Source organism: Lingula anatina, chromosome 7 (genome assembly GCF_051362555.1).
Source record: "Lingula anatina isolate TDL-2025a chromosome 7, LinAna3.0, whole genome shotgun sequence".
NCBI lineage: Eukaryota > Metazoa > Brachiopoda > Lingulata > Lingulida > Lingulidae > Lingula > Lingula anatina.
Genome location: NC_141773.1, coordinates 13,774,313 through 13,801,201, shown reverse-complemented (window position 1 = coordinate 13,801,201; position 26,889 = coordinate 13,774,313). Strand labels below are relative to the sequence as shown.

General features: G+C 36.7%; 2 protein-coding genes across 2 annotated transcripts; both read right to left on the bottom strand.

Annotated features, from left to right (window-relative positions):
- Positions 1-12,352: 12,352 nt before the first annotated feature.
- On the bottom strand, positions 12,353-20,087 carry LOC106159945 (putative tubulin polyglutamylase TTLL9). The gene is made up of 13 exons (XM_013536401.2): positions 19,902-20,087; positions 18,937-19,064; positions 18,249-18,363; positions 17,852-17,937; positions 16,917-16,950; positions 16,441-16,575; positions 15,771-15,902; positions 15,291-15,378; positions 14,774-14,895; positions 14,336-14,469; positions 13,958-14,071; positions 13,333-13,457; positions 12,353-12,769 (listed from the first exon to the last, which is right to left on the bottom strand). The coding sequence occupies exons 1-13, from the start codon at positions 19,926-19,928 to the stop codon at positions 12,699-12,701; spliced, it is 1,311 nt and encodes a 436-aa protein (XP_013391855.2). The 5' UTR covers positions 19,929-20,087; the 3' UTR covers positions 12,353-12,698.
- A 175-nt stretch (positions 20,088-20,262) lies between these two features.
- On the bottom strand, positions 20,263-26,765 carry LOC106177019 (uncharacterized). The gene is made up of 7 exons (XM_087016466.1): positions 26,626-26,765; positions 26,174-26,283; positions 25,889-25,934; positions 22,531-25,509; positions 21,971-22,089; positions 21,499-21,671; positions 20,263-21,066 (listed from the first exon to the last, which is right to left on the bottom strand). The coding sequence occupies exons 2-7, from the start codon at positions 26,249-26,251 to the stop codon at positions 21,048-21,050; spliced, it is 3,414 nt and encodes a 1,137-aa protein (XP_086872592.1). The 5' UTR covers positions 26,252-26,283; positions 26,626-26,765; the 3' UTR covers positions 20,263-21,047.
- Between the last annotated feature and the right edge of the window lie 124 nt (positions 26,766-26,889).

The following is a 26,889-nucleotide window of genomic DNA, read 5'->3' as shown; positions in this document are numbered from 1 at the left end:
GTTTTTCTTTGATTGTAATGGTGTTTTTGTATGCTTTATTAACTATACCGCCATCCATTTACTTCTTCTAGTTAACTTTAATGTGATTTGGTATTGGACAGTGCAGAGCATTGCGTTTGTGATACATGTGAGACGTGGTACACCTGCTTTCTTATCTTTATCTACATTGAAGGACCCAGTTACAAATTTGACATTTTTTAATGTACCAAATATGAAAACTTCTCAGGCAGCTGTATGTGGAGGTGGAGGCGGGGAGGGTTCTAAGGTAGCTGTATGTGGATAATGCCTGATCGTCAAAGAGATTTGGCCGCTCTCCGACGTGATAATGTAAAAATGCAAAATTTTTATACTTCTTCAGGCTCGTAGTAAAATGTCCGCTCTAGACAAAATTTGATCTATATACATGTATGTTTCGTGGTAAAAAGCCCATTTTTTCATAAAAAAAAATAAATGAAAAGACCCCCTTCCAAATAACTAGATATGTTTCTGTTCATTTTCATTTCTTTTTATTTTCTTTTATCTTTCCGTTTATTTAGTCACTAGTTTGTTAGTTGAATACTGCCATATTTATTTATTCACTTATTCAGCAATTCCCCATGGGTCCAAAGTGATCACTCCCCCCCCTCCCCCCGCGCACTAGGGCAAGCACACATCCTTTCTTGACAATGACATACCAGAAGCTTGTCTCTATGATATATATGTAATGATGAATTTGCAACATGAACCATTTCCTTTCTCATTTTTCAGTTAGATTTAATCAAATAGGAAAGATTAATGAACTATTGAATGCAGTGATAATAATACATGTACGAGTACGGACCTAATAATATTTCATCGGCAAAGCTAAAGGTCAAAACTTCCAAGTATCAATGCACTTTGCCGTACGCTATGAGGATCTACTTAAACGAATTACAAATATGTCATGTGACTGTAGAGCCGCACTTTTCATAATGAAGAAAGGACGAATATTTTGATTTTTCACAGGAGCTTTATACTATAGAGAACATTTAGTCTTCCTCTCCAATTTTATAACAAGATTATTCAAGGAAGGAAGTGGTTGCTCTATTTTTTAACTCTTAGTATATTACTTGGAAAAAATGTCAGTGTGTGGTCCCACTGTTGTGAGCCGTGACTGGGCAGTGGGATTAAATCTGGTACTCTGTACTCTGTAGGGCAATCTCGCTAAAGTGCAATCATTGAATTCAGCTTAATTGTCTGACACGCCTCCTCGAGCATCTAGGGGGTAATAAACTAACGCGTGCTGATGAAGCTGATTCTACTAATTGCACTATAGTAGGAATCCCCTGTAGAGTTTGACCAACGCAGCTAGTGCAATGTGTGAATCTGAATGCGCCTTAAACCCAAAGAGGCCAATACTAGCCATGGGTATTATCTTGCATTATGCGATATGATTAGTGTTGCAAGCATTTTTGGGAATTGTTGCAGGGTGGGTTCTACATCGTTGCTGTGTATTTAACTCAATATCATTGTAGCGATTGATGGTAAACTTTTTAAAATCAACTCCAACGTATGATGACAGCAAATTGCTAAGCTTTTGGATGATTTTATTTTTTTTTAAGAACGCTGTTGGAACATTTTATAGTCGGTACCACTGTAAAACATTAAAAGTTCTCAGAGCTTCTGTCCGTTTGCCGTTACGTCTCTATATTGGCTTGGCGCAGTGTAATGCAGGACGCCAAGGTACACGTTAAGTCACTGCTTGAATTAATTGTCGAAGTATACTAATACGTATTCTCTATTATGAAGTGCTTAGAACAGTATCCCCACTGTCTGTATACATAAAATAACCGTTATAAACAGGGATACCTTAAATCCAGGGGCATCTTTGGATGACTTAGCAGTCGTTTTTGGTTTCGGTTTCGGTTCTGGTGCATTTGTACTGCGCGGACAGATGGTGTGCTGATTATGTATCACTCGTAAATCGTATTCCAGCCCACCATATTGAAATACGATGTTTTTGTCACGAACCTCTCGCTCAATCTTGTCTTGGAAGTCTGTGAACATCTTCAAAGCATCGCTGTATCTGCTGACAGGTTTTCTCAAAAGAATTTTTTCTGAGATCCGAATCTCACGTTTACCTTTAACAAAGGGAGATGCCTCTGGCGACGTCACACAACGGTGTGGCGTAGACACCCAGAACCAAACGACCGTCCCTACTGTAGATAAAACGGAACGAAACTTGCCCCTCATGAATAAACTTTGGAGTTGAGAACTAAGTGCTCTGTACTCTGCACAGGTCTGGTTCATACTTGTGCTGTTAACACATACGAGGTCGAAGTCCACATAGAAATCTAAGTTGTGTAACTCAGACAGAAGCCAACATCCGGTTTGTGCAACGTCATTTGTGCATGGAATCTGAAAAAAATACGCTTTGAATGATTTTTAGATAATGTTGTTCTTTTTTTTGGGGGGGGGGGAGGGGGATTACATTTCAGGGCATTTTACAATGATGATGATGATGATATATCTGGTAAGGTGACTCGAATATGGTTAAGCATTTTTAAACAGTCTGCTCATGATTTTACATTAGTATATATTTTTGTGTGAAATGAAAGGCACGGATGGAACCAGGACATGAAGCAAAGATATAGGGGGTGCAAAGTTTTTCGTTCTCCCCCGGACCCACCCCCGATATGGGATTCAAATAGAAACCACGCAAATGGAGTTAAGAATAATGTCGCTGAAAAGATATTATTTTCAAAATAAATAGTATAATATATAATACAAGAAAATAATAGACTTACAGCACTAGACAATGGACGACACTGTTGGCTTCCGTGCGATATATTGATGAATGCGCTTAATCCTAATGGATTGAACCCACGTTCTTTATTATCTGAAAAACGGACGTCATTAATATTACAAGAATAAGGCGAAAAGTACATGCCTAACAAAACAAAGCAAATTTCCATCCTGGTGACTACATTTCAGATAAAAAGAAAAAATGCCTTTCCGTCCCCTACGCTTAAGCAAAATCATGAATACGAAAATGTATTATTTGTTCTATTTATTTCATACCTAACGTTTTATACACTCGCATCGAATATCAATTTCCATGCTCAGATATTAGACATGTTCACATAAATACGTACCATTTGTTGAACAATCATTCACTGTGACAGGTGTGTCAGACCGGACCATGGTACACAGCCAGCAGAACACATTTTTAACTAGATACTCTACACCGTGTGTGATCACACGTGTAACTGATACGGAATTTGCCTTGCACAAATCAGTCAACGGAGAGTCCTTTGGGCAGGCCCATTCATCCACGAATCCTCTATGTGAAACAAAGCCACGATTTTTGTCCACACACAGTCTTCCTGGACTATCATATTGTGGCTCAAAGTGGATAGCGCAAAAAGGTGTTTGTGCCAGCTCCAATATGTCGTCCAAGCTTGATAAATTCCGAAAGTGTTCCATGTCAATATCCTCACTACAAATTAAAAAAGGCGACCACAGCGCGGGATTTGTAATGCCATGACACATGGCACAATATCGGTTCTTAAATGTTAGCTTCGTGCGTTTGTCAGAAACAGGCTGAATATTGTTGATGGTAAAATTAATAGGATTTTCACATTTTTCTCTTACCTGTGAATTATACCCCTCATCTGGACAGGATCGTATCATCCAGTAGTAGCTGGGTTTCATTTTACTTACTAATTTTGTAACCTGTGGTTTGCATTCGATGCTGTGCAATGAAATATTAATTTTGCTACTTGCTGCTGAGGGGTTTTGGGTTGAGCTTGAGTTTGAGGCATCGGGACACTGTAAAAATGGTGAGCAGCAATCACTAAAAAGCCCACAGTAACCGTCGCAGAAACAACTAATCCGGGCAATATGAAACTGTTGCCTTGACGACCGAAACGACACGCAAACTTGCCTGTTCGTAGGGAATATGAGGTATTTTGATTGGTTATCATATAGTTGAGGAAATACGATGGTTCTTTCAGTTGTCTGGAACTGTCCGTTATTGTCAGTAGAGAGTGTTTGGCTAACAGAGGGAGTGATAGCTTGCGTTGGGTCTTCCGTTCTGCTCACTGTATCTGTAGTCGGTAGCGTGGTGGATGAAAAGAAAGCAGAGAGGGGAGCGTCAGGGAGATTGCGTCGTCTTCTCCATGGCGCAACCAAGATATTGCTTTCTTTTTCCTTTCTTGTAGCTGCCAAGTCTTCCACGAAATTTTGTCTCATTTCACCATTACTTTTCTCCTTTTTGCTCTCCAAATGAAATTTTGTAGCGTCATCTGGGTATTTTGGACAAGAAGCTTGTTCAGGGGTAAGCCCTAAGCTTATTCTTCTTTGCCCAATAGCAGCTGTTGAGATTAAAAGAATCAAAACGTAAACTTTCCCTATTCTAAAACCCATGTCAACAGAGTTAAAGTGAACAAGCAACTTTGAGCTTGGAGCGCTGTGAAAGCAAATGCCAAAGAAATGATACTCTCTGTCGTGTCCGTTGGTTTTGTACTCTTGCGTCGTGAAAATCTCCTACTAATTCATGCAGACCTTGTTTAGCCAATATGTCTTGATGAAACGACAAAACCATAAAGTTTCATTAGCCTCGAATGCGCCAATGATCATTAATTAAAGAGAAGCATTTTGCTACATTTTCCTGATAACAAAACATCCCCATCTATCTTATTTCGGCAAAGTAGCATCAAATATGGTGAGATAAATGTTTTAGTTTTTGTATGCTTACTGAACAATACTATCATCAATTACTTCTCTTAGTTTACCTTTATGTGCAGTTCGGCAATGAATAGTACTGAGCACTGTATTTGAGATACGTCTGCTCGGTGGTACATGTGTTTTCTTGTTTTTTTTTTTTTTTATTCGTTGACTCCTTCCACTGCAATATCTTCGAGAAGATTTTTGAAATAGTGAAAAAAGATTGAAACAACTTCGACAACTATATGTGGAGGTACAATTAGGGTATTCAAGTGGAAATATTGTATGTAAGTACAGTACTACCCAGCAAACACAGAACGATTTAAAGCGTTGCAACAACGTTTTTTTTTTTTTTTTTTGTTATATAAACGTTATAATAACGTTATATATATATATATATATATATATATATATATATATATATATATATATATATATATATATAACATCGTTCTGTGTTCACTGGTTTCACTGGATATATATATGTTTCTTTTGTTTCTCAATTTATTTTTGAATTTCTTTCTTTCTTTCTTTTTGAGCAGTTCTTCGTGTTTCCACTGTGGTTATCAAACCTCGCCTTAGCTGAGCCCCAGCCTAACCTTGTCCTGAACTTAACACTACGGAAGCTTGTCCCTAATGATTTATATGTGATGATAAATCTGCAACATGGAAAAATTTCCTGGTTCTCATTTTTCAGTTAGATATAATCAAATACAAAGGATTGATGAGCTATTGAACACAGTGATAATAATATACGAGTACGGACCTAATGATTTACCGGTAGAGATAACGGCCAAGCCTTCCGAACGCCAATGCACTTTGATATCTACCGTGTAAACACATTACCAAGAAGCAACATGACTTAAGGACCGAATTTTGTTACCAAAGATAAGCGTGAATACGCATTTTGCAATTACAGCGCATTTTTTAACCAATGTTTACTAATAAGTCGATGAAACGGCTTGAAGAATAATTCGAGTTATTCGAGTACATTGTTTTTAATTGTACATTGTAATTATCTATTCATTTGTATTATGTACAGTTAAGTGTCATTTGTTTTCTTTCCTCTTACTTTTGCCCTTGCACGTACGTTCTTTCTATACAGTATATCTATGTCTTATCCTTTATTCTTTAGTTTTAAGTTAACATCAATATTTCAGGCTAAAATCCTTTTGTAAAACAAGCCCCAGCTCAAAACATCGCAAATCTAAGCAAAATGTTGTTGAATGTGTTAGCTGTTCCGGAGTTGATCACAACTTATAACATAATCACAATCTGTACACGCCAAACAAATGTCAAAACAAGACATTAATATAACAAATGCATTTATCTTCCAAACCAGAGATGCACTTCCCTAAACCCGTAGATGCGTTGTTTTTTATGCTCTTATATTTATGATAATAATAAAGATGGATACCTTCACCTCTGTAAATAATGGTTATAAAAATCAGACCGAAGTCACTTTTAATAATAATAATTATTATTATTTGCTGATTTTATACAAAACGATAGTCACGTGTTTGCATGCTAGAATTTATCGATCATCAAACACCGCACTTTTTCAATCTGTTAAAAAGTTTTAGTTGAATTATGCTTCCCTTCATTTTACTAATTATACAAGGATTTTAAGGCACTAAGTATGTACACTGCTTGCTTTCTACCAGAGGCAAGCTCAGTGATGACTTCAGTTTTATGCACAAATTATCGCTTGATATGCACAACATCAGGTACAGAATATGCACATAATTAGCCAGAGAAAATTCTGTGAATGTCTTCTAAAAACTCTTTTTGTGGCACGGGCATGGAACTCGTATTTACTAGAAATATCACAACATCGACAATATGAACATCGACAAATTCCATTGGGGTAGTGAGTGACTTTCTGTGACGCTTTACTTTAGTCCTACATTTAAAAAAGGCTATACGGAAAATGACAAGTGCAAATATGTTGAAATACGGAATATAATGAGGTTAAGAAATGTTGTATTGTCGACTTATTGAGCCTCGGGCAATGGTGATATTTACCCCTACTATGTTTCATTGCAGGTATTTCCGAATAAAAGACTAACGCATAGTTTGTCAGAAGGGTTTTTGAAGTGGAATCACTGCATGCTTTCAAAATATGAACCGATAACGGTTATGTAGCTGCAAGCGTAAAGGTTTAAATATGTGTATGGGAGATAAGCAACATATTTTTTAATAAAAAATGAATACTAAGCAAAACGATGAATTCATTTACTAAATTATATAACACTGGATGTATTTCCATCTAAAGCCCCACTCCTTTATTATTGTTATTATTATTATTATTATTATTATTATTATTATTATTATTATTATTATTATTATTATTCGTCTAGCATATCTGTGATTAAGTGCATGCTATGAAATAGCGTCTTATGGCAGTAGGCCCTACACTACTTCTATGACACCTGTACCTTTCTCACCCCGGCCTTACATGGCTAATAAGCCTCATGTTTTCTTTCAAAACGTGTCATTACAAAACTGCCTAATTGCCCTCAAACGTACATCAATAGTTGTTCAATGGCAGAACAACTTAGCCCTCATGTTTACACACTCAGATTCCTGGCTACTTGCCCTTTAGTTACACGGCTCCTGTGTATGCGTAAATAACGTTCCGCTCGCGTTATCCACATTCTGCGTTGTTTTCATTACAAATAAGGCCAGGAAATTGCATTGTACGACACATTTTCATGTTGTCATTACCTCCAATGGCACTGTTTCTGTCTTTCAAGCGGGGTTGTATGTTATGAAAACGTGCTCCGCTAAAGCAACAAGCTAGATTGATTTTCTGCATTTTGTTGCCTGTAATTTTTGTTGGCCTTTCTTCTCGATTAAGCCGCAGTGAAAACAGGGAGTATTGTCCGTTAAGCGCTCATGTTGCCTTTGGCGTCGAAGGCCATCAAAACGCACGGTAGCACTTAACGATGTCACACTTTAAATTGGACATCTCATCACTTTGGCTTGTGTTGCCGATCGCCAGGGAGAGCCCCGCAGTTCGGCAGTGATTTTAGCATGGGACTACGTTCCGGATCGGAGGGGTACAAGCTCAAGATGCAGGTCAAATTTCAAGGAGTTCGTGGAGTTCATTGAAGTCCTCCGGTAGACTGTAAGGTAGATCAAAACCACTGACAGTAATAGGTTAGAAACACGGCGAAAGCTGGATTAATCTGACGAACAGTCACCGCGCTTTTAAAACATAACCAGCCGCTTATGTTCCCCTGAATAGGACAACAGTTAAAGAAAATTAATCAATTTTTCTATATTTTTGCATTTAATTGAGGGAGGTGACAGGACTTTTTACAGCCTATAGTGAGTCAGGGTGAATGCAATTATTGTCTTGCATGCGAAAGGAACTAAAAATATTGACGTAGTTAGGAGTAGCTCAATCTTCTTCGTAGTACGTAGTGTTTCAGGATCAGGTTTTGCAACATCAGAGTTCTCAAAATAAACATAGAAAAACATCCAGGTCAAAAATGAACAAATTAAACTTACATAAATACAGATTAAGCTAGTAATAAACTTCACTTCATACTTTTTTTTGTACATTACTATATGTTAAGGAGGCAAACTTGTATCCTAATTACGGTAAGTTGCATTTCCTATATAGTTCTGGTCAAGCATAGGGTACGATATACGCCACATGTAGACAAACTATGGCACAATTGCAAACGCTCATAGCATACTTTTAAGTAATTATGTCTGTCTGTGTACCGCTGGGTATTCGACTATTAGTATCTTACAGTTTATCATTTTACAAGTTCGAGTCAAAGAGATTCGAGGGTTAAGAGGTAGATTTATTTATTTATTATAGATATATTTATTTATTTATTTTTTGAAACACTTTAACGTGGCTGACCAGTACCTTTCCAACATTCCAGTTGGATAGCTTGTTCTTAAGCGTGTCACGTCACCGCTCCTCCCCGCCCCACCCATGTCCTATACACCTACCTCCAGTGTCAACTCAACAAACTTGGGGACAATACCGATCACTTTACATTATTTTCTTACCGATTGAAACGCGTTCGTTCGTTACTAATGCTAAGTACACTATGAAAGCGTTGTTCCGTTATACACATTTGCTAATGAGGGTCCATTACCTAGACGCGGAGATAGATTTAGCGTGTCCGGATTCTCGGGGCTTACCCATCGAACAGGTACAATTTTAAGTTGTGTATTTTCACAGTTTTATCTTTGAATGAAGTGATGAATAATTGATAAGGTTCGATTGAGTGGTGATTGACATTACGCGATTGACGTGCTTTTTTTTTTTTTAGAAGACAAGGTGTCGTCTGCTGTCTAAATTTTCTGCTCAAAGCTTTGATTTTCTTTGAGAAACTAGGCCATTTAATGAGATGAATTTTGAACTACTAAAGTGTACGTCTTATGTAGGGTCAAAGTTCAAATATAATACAACAGAAAAAGAATTTGAATTCAAAGGTACAACGAAGCAACCCCCCCCCCCTTCAGTCCAGTGGCACCCTCGCATGCCTTGCAGAGCACACGGTGTGATGTATACATTGTTAGCGTCACTCAACCTCTTAAGTGTTACCACTCATATATGTCTAAATTAAGAGGCATGTGGACAAGAGGAACGCGATACTTGGTGGCGTCCAGTACTCGAGCACTTGACAATTTGAGGAAGCAAACGGCAGCAAAGTGACCAATATGATGGCGGACACTTGTTGACCGAGGAAAGCGTGTGGTTTGGTGGGTGGATTTGAGGTATTGGGCAAAAGAATTGTAGTTGTTCTTGGATAAAGTTGCGTGTTTTTATCCATGTTTCTTAAAATTGTATCAGTGTGTAGCTAAATTTTGTGGGGATGTTGATAAAAAATGCATTGCCTGTACACTGCTGAGTGAGAGACTAAAGTTTTATCTCATTTTATTAATATCAGAATTGTAAGAATGGTAAGCTTCTTATCACGCCGTTAGAAGGTAGCGTGGGCGCGCGTTATTTCCCGCCTAAAATTAGCAGACGCAGATCACTTTAGCTTGTTGATGCATACAGTCAATGTAGTTAATGGGGGATATACATGCACATGTAATCAATATACTCACCTTTTCTTGCAATAATAATGTTCGAATATGCATGCTCACAAAATTGCTTTATTGTTTTCATTTCACGTGGACTAAATTGTCGAATATTATTAGCATGTTTATAGAATAAGCTAAGGTGAAACTAATGCCCGAATTTGTTTGCGTTCCGAAATGTAGCTACACAAACATGAGTTTCATAAGCAAATGTAATCAATTTGTCTCAGTTTGGTCACGGCGTTATAATTAGGTATAAGCACAAGACAAGAAGTTAGATATGCTCGAAAAGGACCCCAAATTCGACGGGAGAACATTGTATATTTTTTTGTGTGGCTGGGGATATTGTAGAGCATTTAACACTCAAAGCTTTATAATGAATTTTATAAAAGCATTGAACCTATAATGATATTTCAAAAAGGGAAGTATGTTAGTTAGTTTTCTAGTTAGTTAGTTAGTTAATAGTTAGTAGGTTAGAAAGTTAGCTAGTTATTTAGATGAATATCCGCGCCAGACCATCTGTATTTTGGCAGCCAGAAGATTCCCAGAACTGATGAAAACGAGAACGTATTTCATCTGAAGGGCAGAACTTTCTAGAATATGGAGACAATCAGGGTCATCTTGACCCAAGTCCGGCGATGAAGAGAGCATTCTTGGACAGTGTATAATAGCCAACTGTCATGGAGTTGCTCTCTTTACCGACTGTGGCTAATGACGTCACACCAAATAGTTGTCACCGAAACCGCCAATCGCCATAATCAGCAAACTAAAGGTAAGGTACAGAGATTTTTCATTATTTTTCAAAAGCGTATACATATATCAGCATACAGAGGCAAGACAGCACTACTGGTACTAATGGCATAACAATATGACAATAAAGAAGTCCCTTGACATAGACATTATTTAATGTGCCACACATGCAACAGAGAGAGAGAGAGTGAGAGAATATTTATTTTTTCTTGAAATGCCGTATTAAGTAATGCCCAGCTTGCAAAAAATCAATTTTATTCCAGGATAAATCTGTAGTAGTAGACTAAAAAATAAAGTAACTATAACATTAGCCACTTTTGTTAAAAGAGTCGCGACATTCTCAGTAAAGTCGACTACAGCCTAAATTAATCACACCCAAAAATTCGAGTTTTTAAAAACGTCTAGGCCAGCCAAAGCTCTTCGTGAAACCGTCCCCAGCATCAACGCTGTAGGTAGGTAATAATACCGCACGGCTAATTCACTCTTCATTCAACCACCTGTTTGCTCAGCAAGCCGCCGGCTTTACACATAATGCGTTATTTGCTCCTGTGTAAAGCCAGTGCATAGAAAACACTACTAATATGTTGGGCTGCATTTGCCGCTTTATTGGTCGAAGTGAATTGACCAACGCCATAGCGTTGATTCACATAGATATTTGAATTGTACTGGAAAGGGGGGGGGGGGTTGGTCTGTAAAAATAAATATATATAACACTGTAAAGACCACACACACAGAGGGGGTGAATTTACTATGACCAAGCGTATGTTTGCTTTTATTAAGGCGTTCAGAATGATGAAGCTCTACCTTTAAGACTGTGCCTGAAAATTAGCTTCACATTGTAAGGATGTCACCTGGATCCATTTATTTTATATTTTCTTTGTTCGACAATTTAAATTTGCACCGAATTTTAGATGGACATAAATAATCTTTCTTCTATGTGTATATATAAAACTGTGTTGGTATATTATATGACATATGCATGATTTATATAGATGCATATCGTTTAGGATTTACCAAAACGTAAAGCAGTTTTCTCCAGACGAAATGAACCTTAAGAGATAAAATAGTTGGGAAATGAGGCAGGCTGGGCGCGATTTACAGTACATGTATATGTAACAAATGGGGTTTTCCACCCTGAAGATTTTGATTCCTTATTATTTTTTTAATCTTTAATATTATCCTTAGGGACCAGTTCGCCCTGTCACTATCTTTACGAAGTACTGGTGCAAATGTATGATTGTCTACCTTTTCGCGCCCGATGCAGTTTTTCATTTATAATTTATTCATCGGGTATTGTAGACTTTTTTTAAAGCAAAATCCAGTCTGCGAACTTAAGTCTTGAATTTTGTTTGTATACAGTCAATGATTTACAGAGAGGTTCGATGCTTCTTTTCTTTTTTATCTTTGAATTGAAAACTTTCGCATTCTCATTTTATTGAGGCGCTGCCCGGTTGCTACCTGAAAAGGAAACTGGTTTCTTTGTACCATTTCCTTTAAAATCATTTTAAAATAATAGTGTTAGAATGATCAATATTAAGGACACTAGAAAGAGATCGATGAAGTAATGCAAGTTTATAATACAAACACACTTAATCGATTTGGGTCTACCTATCTTTAGCAATTACTGTGTGCATATATCAGTGCATCCATTTTTCTATGCTACGTTTGTTCTACAAGGTTAGAAAATACCCATCCACACTCTTTGCGTTCTCTTTACAACAAACAGGACTTTTTTTAACTATGATAAGACCAAAAGCAACAAATATGATTAATCATAAATACATATGTAAAATAATCATAGAGTAAAATAAAAAAAAGAAAGAAAATAAAATTTGTATTTTTGAGATGGCAAAGTACCAGGTTTGATAACCAATTATTGCATTTATTTCATTTTTTCAAAATAACCTTAATACAAAAGCAAAAAAAAAAATTAAAAATCAAATGAATAAATGAATGAAGATCATAAGAACTACATACCCCATATTCACACTGAAACATGCCCTTTGTGTTCACAAACAGCTTTGTCAGAATTTTAATTTTTTAAACAATGTAGAAAACAAGATGGCCATCTTTTATGCTTGATCAGTGCACTAGAAAATGTCATGGAATTGTTGCTGTACGTGATTTTATTCCATTGATCTAATAGTCCTTTATTTAACCCAAGCCAGTAAAAAATTATCACGGTTCATAACTACATAATACATGTGTCACGTCTTCTTGGCAGCTTGTAATGTCTTGAACAATTGCCTCAGTTGTTTCTTCCTGTCCATGTGACATCCTGTAAAATGAAGTAAAACTGTTGGATAAATATATAGCATAATAAAACCAGTTGCATATAGCCAGACACTTCTCAAATGACTGGGTATCAAAGCTACAACTTTCAACCAAATGACTTTTAATCAGAAAAAAAAACAAAAAAAAAAAAAACAATCAGTTTATTAACAGTTCAAACAAAATGTTAATCTGCTCAGTGGCATAAGATTCTGAGCCAGCCCCCCCCCCCCTCCTCTCCTCCTCTGCAGTTCCCCCTACCTAAGATTACTGATAGGATTTCCTGGATTCGTGAATTTTTTTTCTGACAAAATCCCAGCCCTGGTTATTGACAACAGACAGCATTTCACAATCAAGCACTTAAAAGCAGTTAACAATCTTGCCCTATACAAGAAGTTTTTCACTGGAATATACAATTAGTTCCAAAATGTGCAGTAAAATTTCAAATCAAGTTTCTCATGTTCCATAAAGCAGAGGAGTTTCCTTAAAATTTTATTTTAGTAACACTAGATCTGATATCCAGGCTTCTACTTTTTTCACTTAGAAATTAAAAAAAAAAATCCAAGTTACCTAAGAAAGAGTTGGTGGTATAGGTAGTTGCGTTCATGCAGTCTATCCCGCCTTCATCACCCATCACGGGACCATCGTCCCATATGAGGTCCCATGCTCCTACGTGTTTCTCCTTCCCAGTAAGTCTGGAACACAGAAGAATGGAAGAAACAAAAGTAATCTTAATAACAGAAGTATAAAACAAGCCAAGGTCTGAAGCTAATAGTTCCTGCAGTGGAAATTGTCCATCATTTCCCAATGTTAGAAGATGGCGAAGAGGATTAATTCTACAAACTATAATATATAGACTTGCATAGCTGGGCCACACATAACAATTAAACAAAGTCATATTCTACTAAAACTCTGTTACAAGAAAAATACGCAGGGTAACTATATGGTATATACTGTCCAGTTGGCATTGTTTAACTATGCCATCCAGTTCATGCCTGTTTTCAAGGTCGCTAACATTGAACATATCATCTAGTATAACACTTACCTGTTTTCCAAGTCTATAACATTGAACACACCATCTAGTATTACACTTACCTGTTTTCCAAGTCTATAACATTGAACACATCATCTAGTATAACACTTACCTGTTTTCCAAGTCTATAACATTGAACACACCATCTAGTATAACACTTACCTGTTTTCCAAGTCTATAACATTGAGCACATCATCCAGTAGTCCACACTTTAATTCATAATCCTCTTTACTGCTAGCTGTAAGTGATGGAGATGCATTGATTTCTAAAAGCCAGCTGAAATGAACAATAACAAAATTAAAGTATGAATATGACTTTTTTAACATTTAAAAAATATATTTCAAAATGGCCTTTCTATAATGAATACAAGGCTTTTGCCTTTTAGAGACAATCATTCAAATAGGATGATTACATGTATCATAGAACACATTTTTGACAGCACTCTGAACAGAATGTTGCTTTAATTTTATCATTTATATTTAGGCAATGCAATATCAACTATATGACAACATAAGTGCATGTGTGTTACAATGTACTTACGGTTTTAAGTTGGTATCTAAAAGGATGTCATAGCCATACATTTCAAAGCAGCGCTTGTCATTAATCATAATTTTCTGCACACTCTGTAATGTCTTTATAAAGATGTCATCCATCTGTGTGAACATTTTGGCAACCTTGAGGAGAACAAGAAACAAAAATCAATTTTTTGAAAAATCTGAGCTTGTCTTTAGACCACATGACCTCCATTGATGGCTATACTCTGTTAAAATCTCTTAAGAGATTTTAACAAGAAACCAAACTTTATAGAAAAAAACAGGGACTAACTTTGAATGTAAAAATGGATTCATTAACCATTGGTAAGTATGAGAAAATTGTTGTTTACTCCAGGAGAATTCATTTTTTTGCAGAAACGAAGAGTTATCCCTTTAACATGCTGTGTAAAAATCAGAAAATAAATTTTGCAAATATTTCACTCACTGCCTCCATGCCGTGTTTTGCTGTGAGGTATCTGCGGAGTTGCTGCATGGACCACTTGTTTCCTTTTTCTGGATCATAATCCGGAGCAGTTTTCTGGACAGCTACATTGGTCAGATGGACATCTGGACACAGGAGTGGAGGAGAAACTTTGTGGACAATTTTTTGGAATAACATATACAGATAAGCCATATCTTAATTATGAAATCTGACATTTTGTTATTTTCTCAAAAAAGTCCCCAAGACAAATATATCAACACGACTACATCATGTATTGCAATTTTTCATTGTTGTAGCTATCATCCGATAATGCACTCTTAAATTATCTTAAAATATCATGAGTAACTACATGTACCTGGGTTACATTTCTCTTTCAACATATATGTCTGATTCAATGCTTTTTCATGAGAGATATTTAAAAGCTCCCATGCCAACTGCTGCAAATCTGAGCAATATGGTTTTGTGTCAATAATGTAAAAACAATTGATACAAATCATGTTTTTCTTTTTAGAAAGGATACAAGTATCATCAATTGCATCCAGGGAAAATCTTGTATTGGAGAAACGGGCAAAACCTCCTCGATACAGCCATGCCTTGAGGGGGGAATACTGGAAATAAACGGCAAATAAAATTACTTTCACAATGAAAATTGAAATGTTTGACAGTTATAAAGATTTGCCATTTAATTATTTTTTCAAACAATACTTTCTATCATGTCACTATATATCATGTCTTCCAACTCATTTTATATTCAGTTTTGACATGGGGGGGGGGGGGGGGGGGGAGAAGGGTTAGAAAGAACATCTTTTTAGGTCAGAAAAGGTCTGCTCTCAAAATTTGAACCAGGTTCGATGTACTGTATGCCACTTCTCAAGCTGGGTCAACTAAGCAGGTAAAAAGGACATCTCTTTAGCAAAAAGCACCCTTCTCATTTCTGGCTACAGGCATGTTATATATACATGCAGAATCAAGAAAACTGAGCTTTATTTGAAACACTTACCGAAGTGACAAGAACATAAACCCTGAGATCAAACTTCCTTCCTCCCACCACATACGGGTTTTCTATGTACCTCTGGACAACATATGCCTCTGGAGCCTCTTTGTTTGGGTCAGGTTCTCTCTGGTACTCTCCCTTGTTATGAGATAGACATTACTTTATTAACAGCTTTAAGCAATGCAGAAATGCAGGAAACTTAGTGAAAAAAAAAAACCCTGACAATAATGAGAACCAACCATGGATTAATAAGATTTTCCCTTTGACAATAAGTAATATAGACCGCACAGTGCAGTAGCAATAAAATATGGGGAAAACAGTAATTAATGGTAAGCTGTCAAGAAAAAAAGGCTTTAAATTTATAATATTTAAATAACTGCACAATTTAAAACTTTTAAATGTATCACATGACAAAATTCTGGTGGCCTCAGTAACAAGTACAAAAAAAAAAAAAAATTAAATAAATAGAAGGATAAAATAAAATAAATGTGTACACCTTGTTAATTTTATAAATCGTCTGAAAAAAGAGAATAATCTTATCTGTATGTCTGGCAAGAAAAGAGATCAGAAAAATTCTTATGCTTTTTTAGTAGTTGGTTTGTTTTATCATGAGGAGATGCTAGCTATAGGCCCATAGTCATATACATGTATACATTTTCAGGCAATTAATATTTACCTTTTTCCAGTCTGTTATATCTTTGAGTTTTCTGAATAAAAAGATTCCCTTTCCTTGAGATTTTGCTATTGGCTTCATAATCCATATTACTCCCGGGTTTCGTTTGAACTCTTCAACAAATATGTGATACTCAGACTGAAAAAGGAAAGTAGTCCAGATTTAAAATACCAGCCTGAGGTTAACTGGCATCAATATCTAAATTTTTCTTCATTTTTAATTTATTTATAACAAAGGTAACATTTTTCTGAATTAGACTGTTTGGATAATAAGCTATTATAAAGAGCCCATAATAAAAAAGGAAATTAAAATGAATGGTAAAGAACCAAAGGATCTATTAAGGAATGAATAAACTCTCAATATCATGCAATTTTTGGGGAAGAGGAAATTACATTATATCTATATCTGTACTTATCCTATTTTCTCTGAATAAATTCATAACATTATAAAATGTGTTACATGGCCAAATTCATACTTACAGGCAATTCATAAGTTGCTGGGAAAAAATCAAATCTGTTCTTATGTTAAGGTAAATCATATTATATTTGTAACATTTAGTAAATATGTATATTTAATCCTAAATGCAGCAATTGTGAGTTATATTGATGATTTTTTTATCAACAAAAAGAGGTATAATAAAGAGTTATGTATTTAAAGGTCCAATGATGTACTAAATAATTATAATACATTATCTGATATACAATGTGATGTGATATTATAGTAAATGGAGCTTAAGAAAGATAATTAAATTAAGGAATGACAAATAATTTGCATTAGACCTTTAAAAAAATTAGGGAAATCTCATCAATTTTTCCTTTATACCCAAGGTACAATGTATACCCTACCTAAAGCTGTTGAGAAAATGTATCTATCAACCCACATTTGACCTAGATCTTACCAGTACCTTCTGATTTCAGGGCCGTAGCCTCCGGGGGGGCAGGGGGGGCAGCTGCCCCCCCTGGGATTTGAGGTGCAAAAAAAAATAATCGCAATTTCTGACTTCTGATTGAGCAATAAATAACAGCTAAAATGCACCAGAATGCAGTATTATACATACAGTTTTTAAAAATTTTCCACACCGTGGGAGGGGGACACCCCCCTTGGTGGCTTCGCCCCCTCGTGTCCGCTTACTGCCCCCCCCTGGCAGTTTGCTCAGGCTACGGCCCTGGATTTTAATCATCAACAGTAAAGTTTACCAGCCTCCTTTTTTTTTTTTTTTATAATAGGAAATCAAAATTAAAAACTAAGAGCTAAGAATACAGTTCTCAGATCATTATTTTATCAAATGTTTTGTGTGTGAGTTAACTTTGTGAAAAAAGAAAGATGGCTGAAATTTCCAATAACATTTTGGCTATATAAAGATCTACTGCTCATTGTGCGACTTTACTGGACATGATCTGCAGTCAAAGGATACGAAGCTGCTTCTATCTTTCCCTGCTCCCTCTCCACCTGTTTTCTCATCCTCTTCAAATTTTTTACCATTAAATTTTTTCTTGTAAGCTGAAATGACAATCATTTAATATTTATTTGCTTTAGATTTATTGAGTATATTTTCATATGGAACATTAATTCAATTTCAAATAATAAATTAATAGTTATAATAATTATAATAACAAATTTTATTTAAAAAGGGTAAAACATGTTACATTAAGATTTTAATTCAAATATAGAACATTTTTTTAAAGTTAATGATGTAACATGAATATCCTTGTAAGAGTTTCTTATTCTATTATTAGTGCAAACATCTTTTTAAAGAACAAGGAGAATTATGTAAATTAAAATATTCCGTATTTTTAAATCTACATACAAACCTCAAAATGGTTCCTAAAATGACAAATCTTTACATGTTCTGGAAGATATATATGGTCATAGTTTTCCTTCAGCCACTCCCTGTCACACCAGTAGAAGTCCCAATCAGAGTTGTCCCTGCAACACAATTTAATTTCTCAACTGCATCACACCTAACACAATACAGATTCATATTCAGAAGTCCCACTCACTCTTAGCATTCAGGCTGACTTTAAAATGATCCAATGCCAGTTCTTTGCAAGGTCTCAAGAGGTCCATACAAACACAGTTTGGTATTTTAAACAAACCTTTACATTATAAGTTATCCAACTTGTTATACGAGTTGCAATAAACAAACTAATATATCATATCAGTTATCACTATTGTAATAGAAGTAGCAGGACTACAAGGATGTCCTACCACACCAGACAGGGAAGCCTCAATAATCCAAAGGTTCATTGGTCCGTAAAATCGTTTGAACCTGCCTCTGATGAATTTTACTTTATTACCAGTACACTATACACTTTATTTATGCATCAATTTGGCCTATTAAACCCTCGGACTGAATCTTTGGGCTAATATGCTACAGCCCCCAACAGTATATAAATCCATGACCACCTCCTTCACATGTTATATTTTCCTTGGACTTGAATAAAAATTAAAATTCAAAAACAGCCATTTCTGAGCTTGCCTGTCTGCCAATGGCCTTACCCTGTCACCTCCTGCCATCCCCGTGCTCTCAGCACATCCAGTATGGTGTTCTGTAGGCCACACCTGAACCGCACAGTGCGGTCTCCTATGCCTTTCTTCTGGGAGCTCCTGCTCATGTACCCTGGCATCTATGGAATACAGGGTGTAAAATAATAATAATAATAATAACAATAATAAATCCATTTCATCAATTGTTCAATGGCTGGTTATTTCTGCTACAGTGTACATGTACAGTACGTGTACTGGTACTTAGTTCTGGTAGATCATTACTAGTAATATCTATACCGATAGAGTCTAAAATCCATTGACTAGAAGACTAAAATCTACATTAAGACTCTTAATAAGAGGTACAGCAGAGGACTAACATCATTACAAATTCAGAAATAAAGCTAATCTAACTTGAAATACCTACTGAATGAATGTTTTATAAATTATAATATTATTCAGATTAACATCTTGTGCGAGATTAATCCGTTTATTAAGGAACCAAGTTACTAGCAATTTCATATGGAGTATTCTGGCGATGTACAGTGACTATTGTCATCTAGTATGGTATCATACCAGTTGTTTCATGCGCCTACTATATTCATCAACCCATAAAGCCGAATAAGTCAGAATTTACCGTAGCCTGTGACAGCCGATTTTACAAAACCATTTAAAAATGCAGTCACTGTGTTTCATGCGAAAAAACTGCTTATTGAGACAATGTAACAGCCTAAAAGAGAAATAGGAGACTGAAAGTAACCCAAAAAGGCGTGTTCATAAAGCATAATATTTGTTTGGAGTTTCTACAGAATGCGTTGTCAATGTAAACTATGCGAGTTGCCGCCATGTTGCCCCTGTTTGAAGTAACGTTACAGCAACAGCATCGTTTGAAACAAATGTTTGTTTTCATTCCTCTGTTTTTATGAGGCACGATCTCAACAAATATAAGATTCCGTGTATCACACAGAAAGCTTACTTACCTTGCTTGTACTGCTGGTTTTCGACATTTTTTCAATCGATGGCGTGAAGTACCGACTTCAACAAGTACGGGTAACATCCAAACAACGTACGTGCCTCAAGAGGCCCCGCTTCAGCAGGCAGCTCCACGCGCTCTCGCAGGCCATATACAGACTGACATTTTATGTAGGTTGTACTCACTTAAAATATGCAATATGCACACTAACTATTTCTGTTTGTTACTTAACTAAACAATTTTGAAAAACTCACGTCTTTGTTTATTTCAAATTGATTTTATTGCTCATGGATTTGTCATGGCATGTTTTTTCTATCAAAAAGTGCAGACATTTTTATTAATGATATATAAATAGACATTTGAACACCGACTTTTGTAAGCCATTTTATTGTTACATAACAAATTTACTGATTATGAGCTAACCACTTACAAGCAAACTATTTACTGTGATACTTTTCTAAATAACACTGACTAATTTGGCATTTCAGTAGAAAAACCAATCCAAGAAAAATACATTTAACCAAAATAATGTGAGCATCCATCCCACTTTTTTCTTTATCATCATTTGTAATATTACTTATATTTGCAATATAAGTCATGACATATTTACTAAGACACAGACAGAAATACAGTTTTGGGATTAACTTAATTTATCACGTACCTTGCACGAGGTTTAAGTTCACATAATAAAATATTTCACATAATAGCAATCTCTGCTTATATATAAATAGAGATCTCTGCTTGAATAGATTGATTTACTGCTGCACATAAAAATATATATTTACGCTTAAAGCACCAATAATGTGTCAAATAAAGGCAATGATAATTGTGACAGGTGTGTCACCAGTGCCATCAATGGCAGACACTGACTTATCAAGTTGTTCAGTTAATAACTTGGACACAAAAACTAAAAAAATTGTCAATTTTCAGAATTCCACTTTATGAATGAATCTTTCAGATGTAACCATTCTGTTCTCCAAACCTCATCTTTTAGGTTGAAGGCGGGTTCCTGGAAAAGATGGCAGACACTGACTTATCAAGTTGTTCAGTTAATAACTTGGACACAAAAACTAAAAAAATTGTCAATTTTCAGAATTCCACTTTATGAATGAATCTTTCAGATGTAACCATTCTGTTCTCCAAACCTCATCTTTTAGGTTGAAGGCGGGTTCCTGGAACAGAAAAGTGGAATTTTGGTTTTACTCAGAAATGATATTAAAATATATCATTTGATATAAAGAGGCACATTTTGTTCATATAGTCAATATAACTACAGGTACTGGAATAACAGTTCTGGCAATGTAGTACTTAGTCTAGTTTCCAAAACCTTCAGTTCACAAAAAAAAACAAAACCAAAAAAAAACAAGGAAATTAAGCATCAATCATCCTGTGCTGACCAACTTTCAATTTATTTTCTTTTCCATCTTACATTTCACCTTGGATGAAATTTTTCAAAAAAAAAAACTTACAACTTCACTGAACTAATCCGCTTCCCTTTTCGAAGTTCTTTCTTTCAAGCACAGTGTAAAGGAACAGACACCAAACCATGTCACACAAAAAAAAATAAATAAATAAATTACAAAAAATAATATCTCCTAACTTACAGCAAGGCATTGCACACGTGAGGGTAGCCATTGTCTCTGAGGCCCTCACAGAAAAGGTGGAAAGCTCGGTCACCTTTCCCAGGCAACATATCCAGAAGTCTTGCCACCATATCTGGGGTGTCTTCAGTTGAACCAATACATCTGATATCCTCCATCTCTCTGTCTGATAATACCTGGATATGGGAAATTCACCATTACCCATGACATAAAAGGACTTATTTTAAATTACATATAAGTAATAAATTTTCTGTTAAACTTCATGAAATTTATGCTTGTACCATACATCTCATAGTTTTTTCATTGCATCATCTCAAACAAATTTCATCTTATCAAAATAGCAATTTCAGTTGATATCCATTTTATCATACCACTCTTGAATTCATATGGGTAGTTTCAATATTAATGGACCTATAAAATATGAACATGTTATATACACAAATATAAGGATCTACATTATTGTAATGTGGCTTACCCCTTCCTGGTTGAGCCAATCTAAAATATTCTTTACGGCTGGTTCGGTTGTATCATGGACAATGTTCAGCCTCATTCTCCGCAAGGCTTCACGGTTGGTTCTGGTCATGAACCCCAGGTCTGAAACACAATAAATATTAATACCCCCTTTACACTGGACAGCGTCCTTTCTGCGACCATGAAATTTGGCATCGCTGTGGTCTTAATAAGGAGGCAAGAGCACTGATTTTGTATCAGAATGAATGCTCAATGATCGGCCAGTTGTCGGCACGTAAAATATTACAATTTTTAAACTCTCAAACGGGGCCGTACTGCTGGACGCAGAAACGACGCCGTCTACTGTAAAGGGGGCTTAAGTAATTGCTTACAAGAAGTAATTTTGCTGATCTTAGCTTTAAACTCTCAGTAGGTGAAACTGTGGGCTAGTTCTTGTTGACATGGGTACGTTAACAACTTTTAGTCTTAGACAATCAGACACACTGTATAGTTGGGAACACCATTTTAATTTTTTTTCAGTATTCAGCAAATGCTTCATATCGAACAAAGACATATAAGAATTACCTGGTGCATATGGGGTCACCAGGAAGGCAGGAATCAAACAGGAGGGAGGGGCATTCTGGCACGGAAAGTTTTCTGCTGAGACTTCATATTGCTTCAGGACTTCTGCTGGGAATCGAGTGCAGCTGTCTTCAGCCACCTGTGTTTGAACACAGTGAGGGCACACAAGGTACATATCACATATCACACCAGGCCATTCTCTGTCCACAAACATGCCCATCTGCTCGGACATCTTAATCAAGAACGTCCACATTGGAGGAAGTCGGGGCCCTCTGATGGCAAACACTATACGGTTGCTGGAGCGCCTCAGGAGGATGTGGTCGTGTGCCACCTGTGAGACGATACCATCCAGCCAATCTTCACGAGTTGTCTTGAAGATGCCCAGATGTTTGTGAAGTGCCACGGAGGTTCTCTCAAAGAAACCAATGGGACATGGCACATTGAAGTGTACTTCCAAGGTCAGCTGTGTCTGTTCAGGGGGCACCTGGTCTGGCCAGCGGGTTGCCAAGGTATCAGGGATGTCAGATGTCAACAACCAGGGGAAATGAAGGCTGAGGCTACCACCTTCAATCTCTGGAGGTACTTCATAGCATAGCTCCAGGTGAGTAAGCAGACAACGCATGGTATCCACCTCTTGGTCCTTCATCTTGAAATCATCCCAAAGGCACTGAAGAAGTTCTTCACTGACGATCCCCCGCCGCAGTAAATCTTCTTTCACTTCTCTAAGTTTGGCTGGTGTAAACCGAAATTGGTAAGGTGGGGTGTTTGGGTTCACAACCTCTGCCATATCATGACGGAAAACAGCCTTGAGGAGTTCTAACACGATCTCTTTCTTGTGGAAGATGGTGTGGCGAAGACTGTTGCTGTCCTCAAACCACATCACATGACCTGCCTCTTTCATGTAAGCCATGACATCATCAGCATTTACAGTGGTCCACAGTCGCTGCAGCATTGCACCATCCAAGTAAATAGGTGGCTCCAGTTGAGCCCTAAGTACAGCATCAACCATGTCAAACCAGGTTTCTGGTAGAATGACCCCTCTGTCTCGCGCCAATTCTTGAAGGTACTGGTCAAGTTGATCAATGCCCTGTTTAGTCTTTGAGCTGATTACATAGGGCTGGGGTGCAACTGTAGGGAGCTTCGTGAGCAGAGTCTCCACCTGGGCTTGCTTTTCTTCATATGCCATCTTCAAAGCCTCCCCTTCTTCAGTTTGGAAATTTGGTAGCTGTTCTACCCTGCGTATCTTTGTCGCTATACTATGAGCTTGCGCCTGCAGGCTGCCTTGTCGGTTTGTCAACAGTGTTTCCATGGCGTTATTAAGGTGAGCAATCTTCCTTTCTATATCCTCGTCAGTGCAAATATCAGCATGTGTTGCCACTGGGATGAGATGTGCCTCTGGTGCCTTCCCAAGAACACATTCGATCCACGAACCAACCAAAATGTCAAAGGAGTTCTCCTCATACACTTTAAGGTCTAAAACCAACAGCACCACAGCCCTTGGGGTGAGGAAGAAATTGGGAACTATTCTATAAACTTCATGCCCTCCAAAATCATTGATATGGAGGCTGACTTCCTCCTGTGGGGTATATGTCACCTGGTCTACCACTCTTGTCCTATCCGCCATTGCAGTGAGACTGGATTGTCCCGAGGTGAGGGTTCTCACCAGGCTGGTTTTCCCAGCTGTGGTTTCACCCAATACGTGGAGTTGTAATCGCGCAGTCTTAATGGCACGAGATGCTCGGAGATCTCTGAGGTAGCGGTGAATTGCTTCAATGCCTCTCTCACAAACAGACATTGGGGGCTGAATGAGGGGGTTTTCATCAAGTGACAATCCCCGTTTGATTATGTCCTTCTCGAGCAGATGCTTCAGCTGGTCAAACATCTCTGGAAGATGACTTAGTTTATTCTTCGATAGGTCTAATGTTCGGAGTAGACTCAGGTGGCAAACTTCATCTGGTAACTCTGTCAGTTTGTTCCCTCCCATATACAACTCTCGTAGTTTGAACAAGTTTCCGATCTCACCAGGGATTCTTCTTAATGCATTTTCATGAAAAGACAAAATTTCGATATTTGAAAGTTCACTTTGACATACTGGCATTATGTCACATATGGCATTATGGGCAAAGTATAATTTGCATAAAGCCACCAAATGTACAATTCCATCTGGTATTGCAGTAATCTGGTTGCCAGACAAATCCAATTCTTTCAAACTGACGAGATCTTTTATATCTTGTGGAATTTCTGTAATTTGGTTCCCATTAAGATATAAAAATTCAAGCTTCTTCATCTCTTTGCAGCAGATTTCCTTGAATGATGTCAAATTTGCATTGGATAGAGAAATCCTTCCCAGATTCTTTAGATTCTTAATCTCTTTTGGTATGCCATGAAGCTTATTTGAACCAAGGTGGAGACTTTCCAAAGATGATAAGCTACAGAGCTGTACAGGGAATGATGTAAGCTTATTGTTTGTAATGTTCAAATACTTCAGTTTTGGCAGATTTTGTATACTATCAGGAATATCAGTCAATCTGTTGTTCTCTAGGTTGACATCCTCTAGTGCAGCAATATTGAAGAGAGCATCTGGTAGACTTTCAAGCTGAGCCTTAGGCAAATGCAGTTTATAAAGCCGTGTCAAGTTTTGAATTTCTTCAGGTATTGAGATTCCATAAACACCATATCCCAAATGTAACAAACGTACATTCTGACATTTACCTATGGAAGGAGGAAGCAAGTTGTCATCTATAAGAATAAGATAATCAATCGCATGCCATTCTTGGATTTCTTTCAATTGTTCATCACTGTGATGTTTTTCCCTATCAATCTGTAAAAGGGTGTGAAGCCTTTCCCGCATCATTTTTAACCAGCCAATTCTTGACTCTGTCATATATCTTACATATTCTGGTGAGACTTCTCCTTCCACTGAATCATCAGAATTTCTAGCTTTTAACCCAAGCCTTCTTCCTGCTCTGGATAAAAGTGATCCTTAATGAACAAAAAAGAAGACCAGGTTATTATTCATATAATTTCTTTGATATGTTTCATGTTACTATATTCATCTTCAGCAATAATTTTAAAAGCATCATATTGATTTTGTTCATGAATGATATACTTTCTAATTGACAACTAGGCAAAAAATTAGAATTAGAGAAATGTACAATGAAAAACATACTGAATTCTCTCTCTAATACTGTTTTTTTCTTCATAAAATTTTCAATCTTAAAGTGAACTTTAAAGAAAATTAAATATTCTATATTTTTGGGAAAAGATTTCAATTCAAATGACAATATGAAAATTTAATACATTTAAAAAGCATAAATATATTTCATCAGAAATATATTATCAAATTCATAAACAAACATACCAAAAGAATCCATAAAGGATGGCTTCTTTTTCCTTTTCCTTCTTCCCTGAATATGAATAAGTTAAAGACTTTAAAACATGTAGCTATAATTAAAATGCCAATATATGTTACGAAAATTCCGGTACTGGTACCCTATATAGTAAGCTATCAAATTTATTAAATCTACTATAAAAACAACTGAGTTTTGTAATATTATTGTGTACCTGCTGTGAAATTTCCACAGCACCCTCTTTAAATTGCATGCACTCTGCACATGCATGTCACCTGCAACAAAGCACTATCTACCTCTGTTTCCATGGCCCTGGGCTCTGATTCTGCTGCAGTCTCAGGGTCTGGATCAGAGAAAGGGTCAGACGTTGCCATGTTGGATTCAAAACTTCCTCAATCCAAGCATTCTAAAAAGTAATGCAAATACATGTACTGGTACAGGTACTAGTATGTCAGGGCATGCAGGAGTTCTTCGGAAGAAGCCGTCTATTTCAAGCACTGACTCGATCTACCTGTAGTCAGCGTAAAACTTGTACGAGACAAGTAGGTGTATTGCTATACTGGGTTGTACAATATCATATATTTTTTAAATATCTATCTACACTGTCAGAAATACAGGGTATATGGTTGTGGGATCGAGTCATTGCGCTAAAAGAAGCACTGGCGTACAATATAAGTGTGTAAACTGAGCCAAAAATTACTTTAGTTAACACCTAAAACCGGTAGTAAAGGGTATTTAAATAACTCACGATTTCGAATCTGCTGCGATCTACAAGTCTTACGAGGGAATCCCTCCCTCTTCAAGCTCGGTGAAGCGTGACTGAGCATTAAGGTACCGGATACAGGGTTTAAGATTGACCTAGTTTTCACACTTGAAGACGGATGCATTTGGGTTCACAACTAGATCGCAACTAACACATTTTAAAATTATGGTCAGGGTGATACCTTTGCTTAGTTATTACCTGCAAATTTTCTTCGGGCGTATATATTTTTTCCTGTTGCTTGCTCTTTTT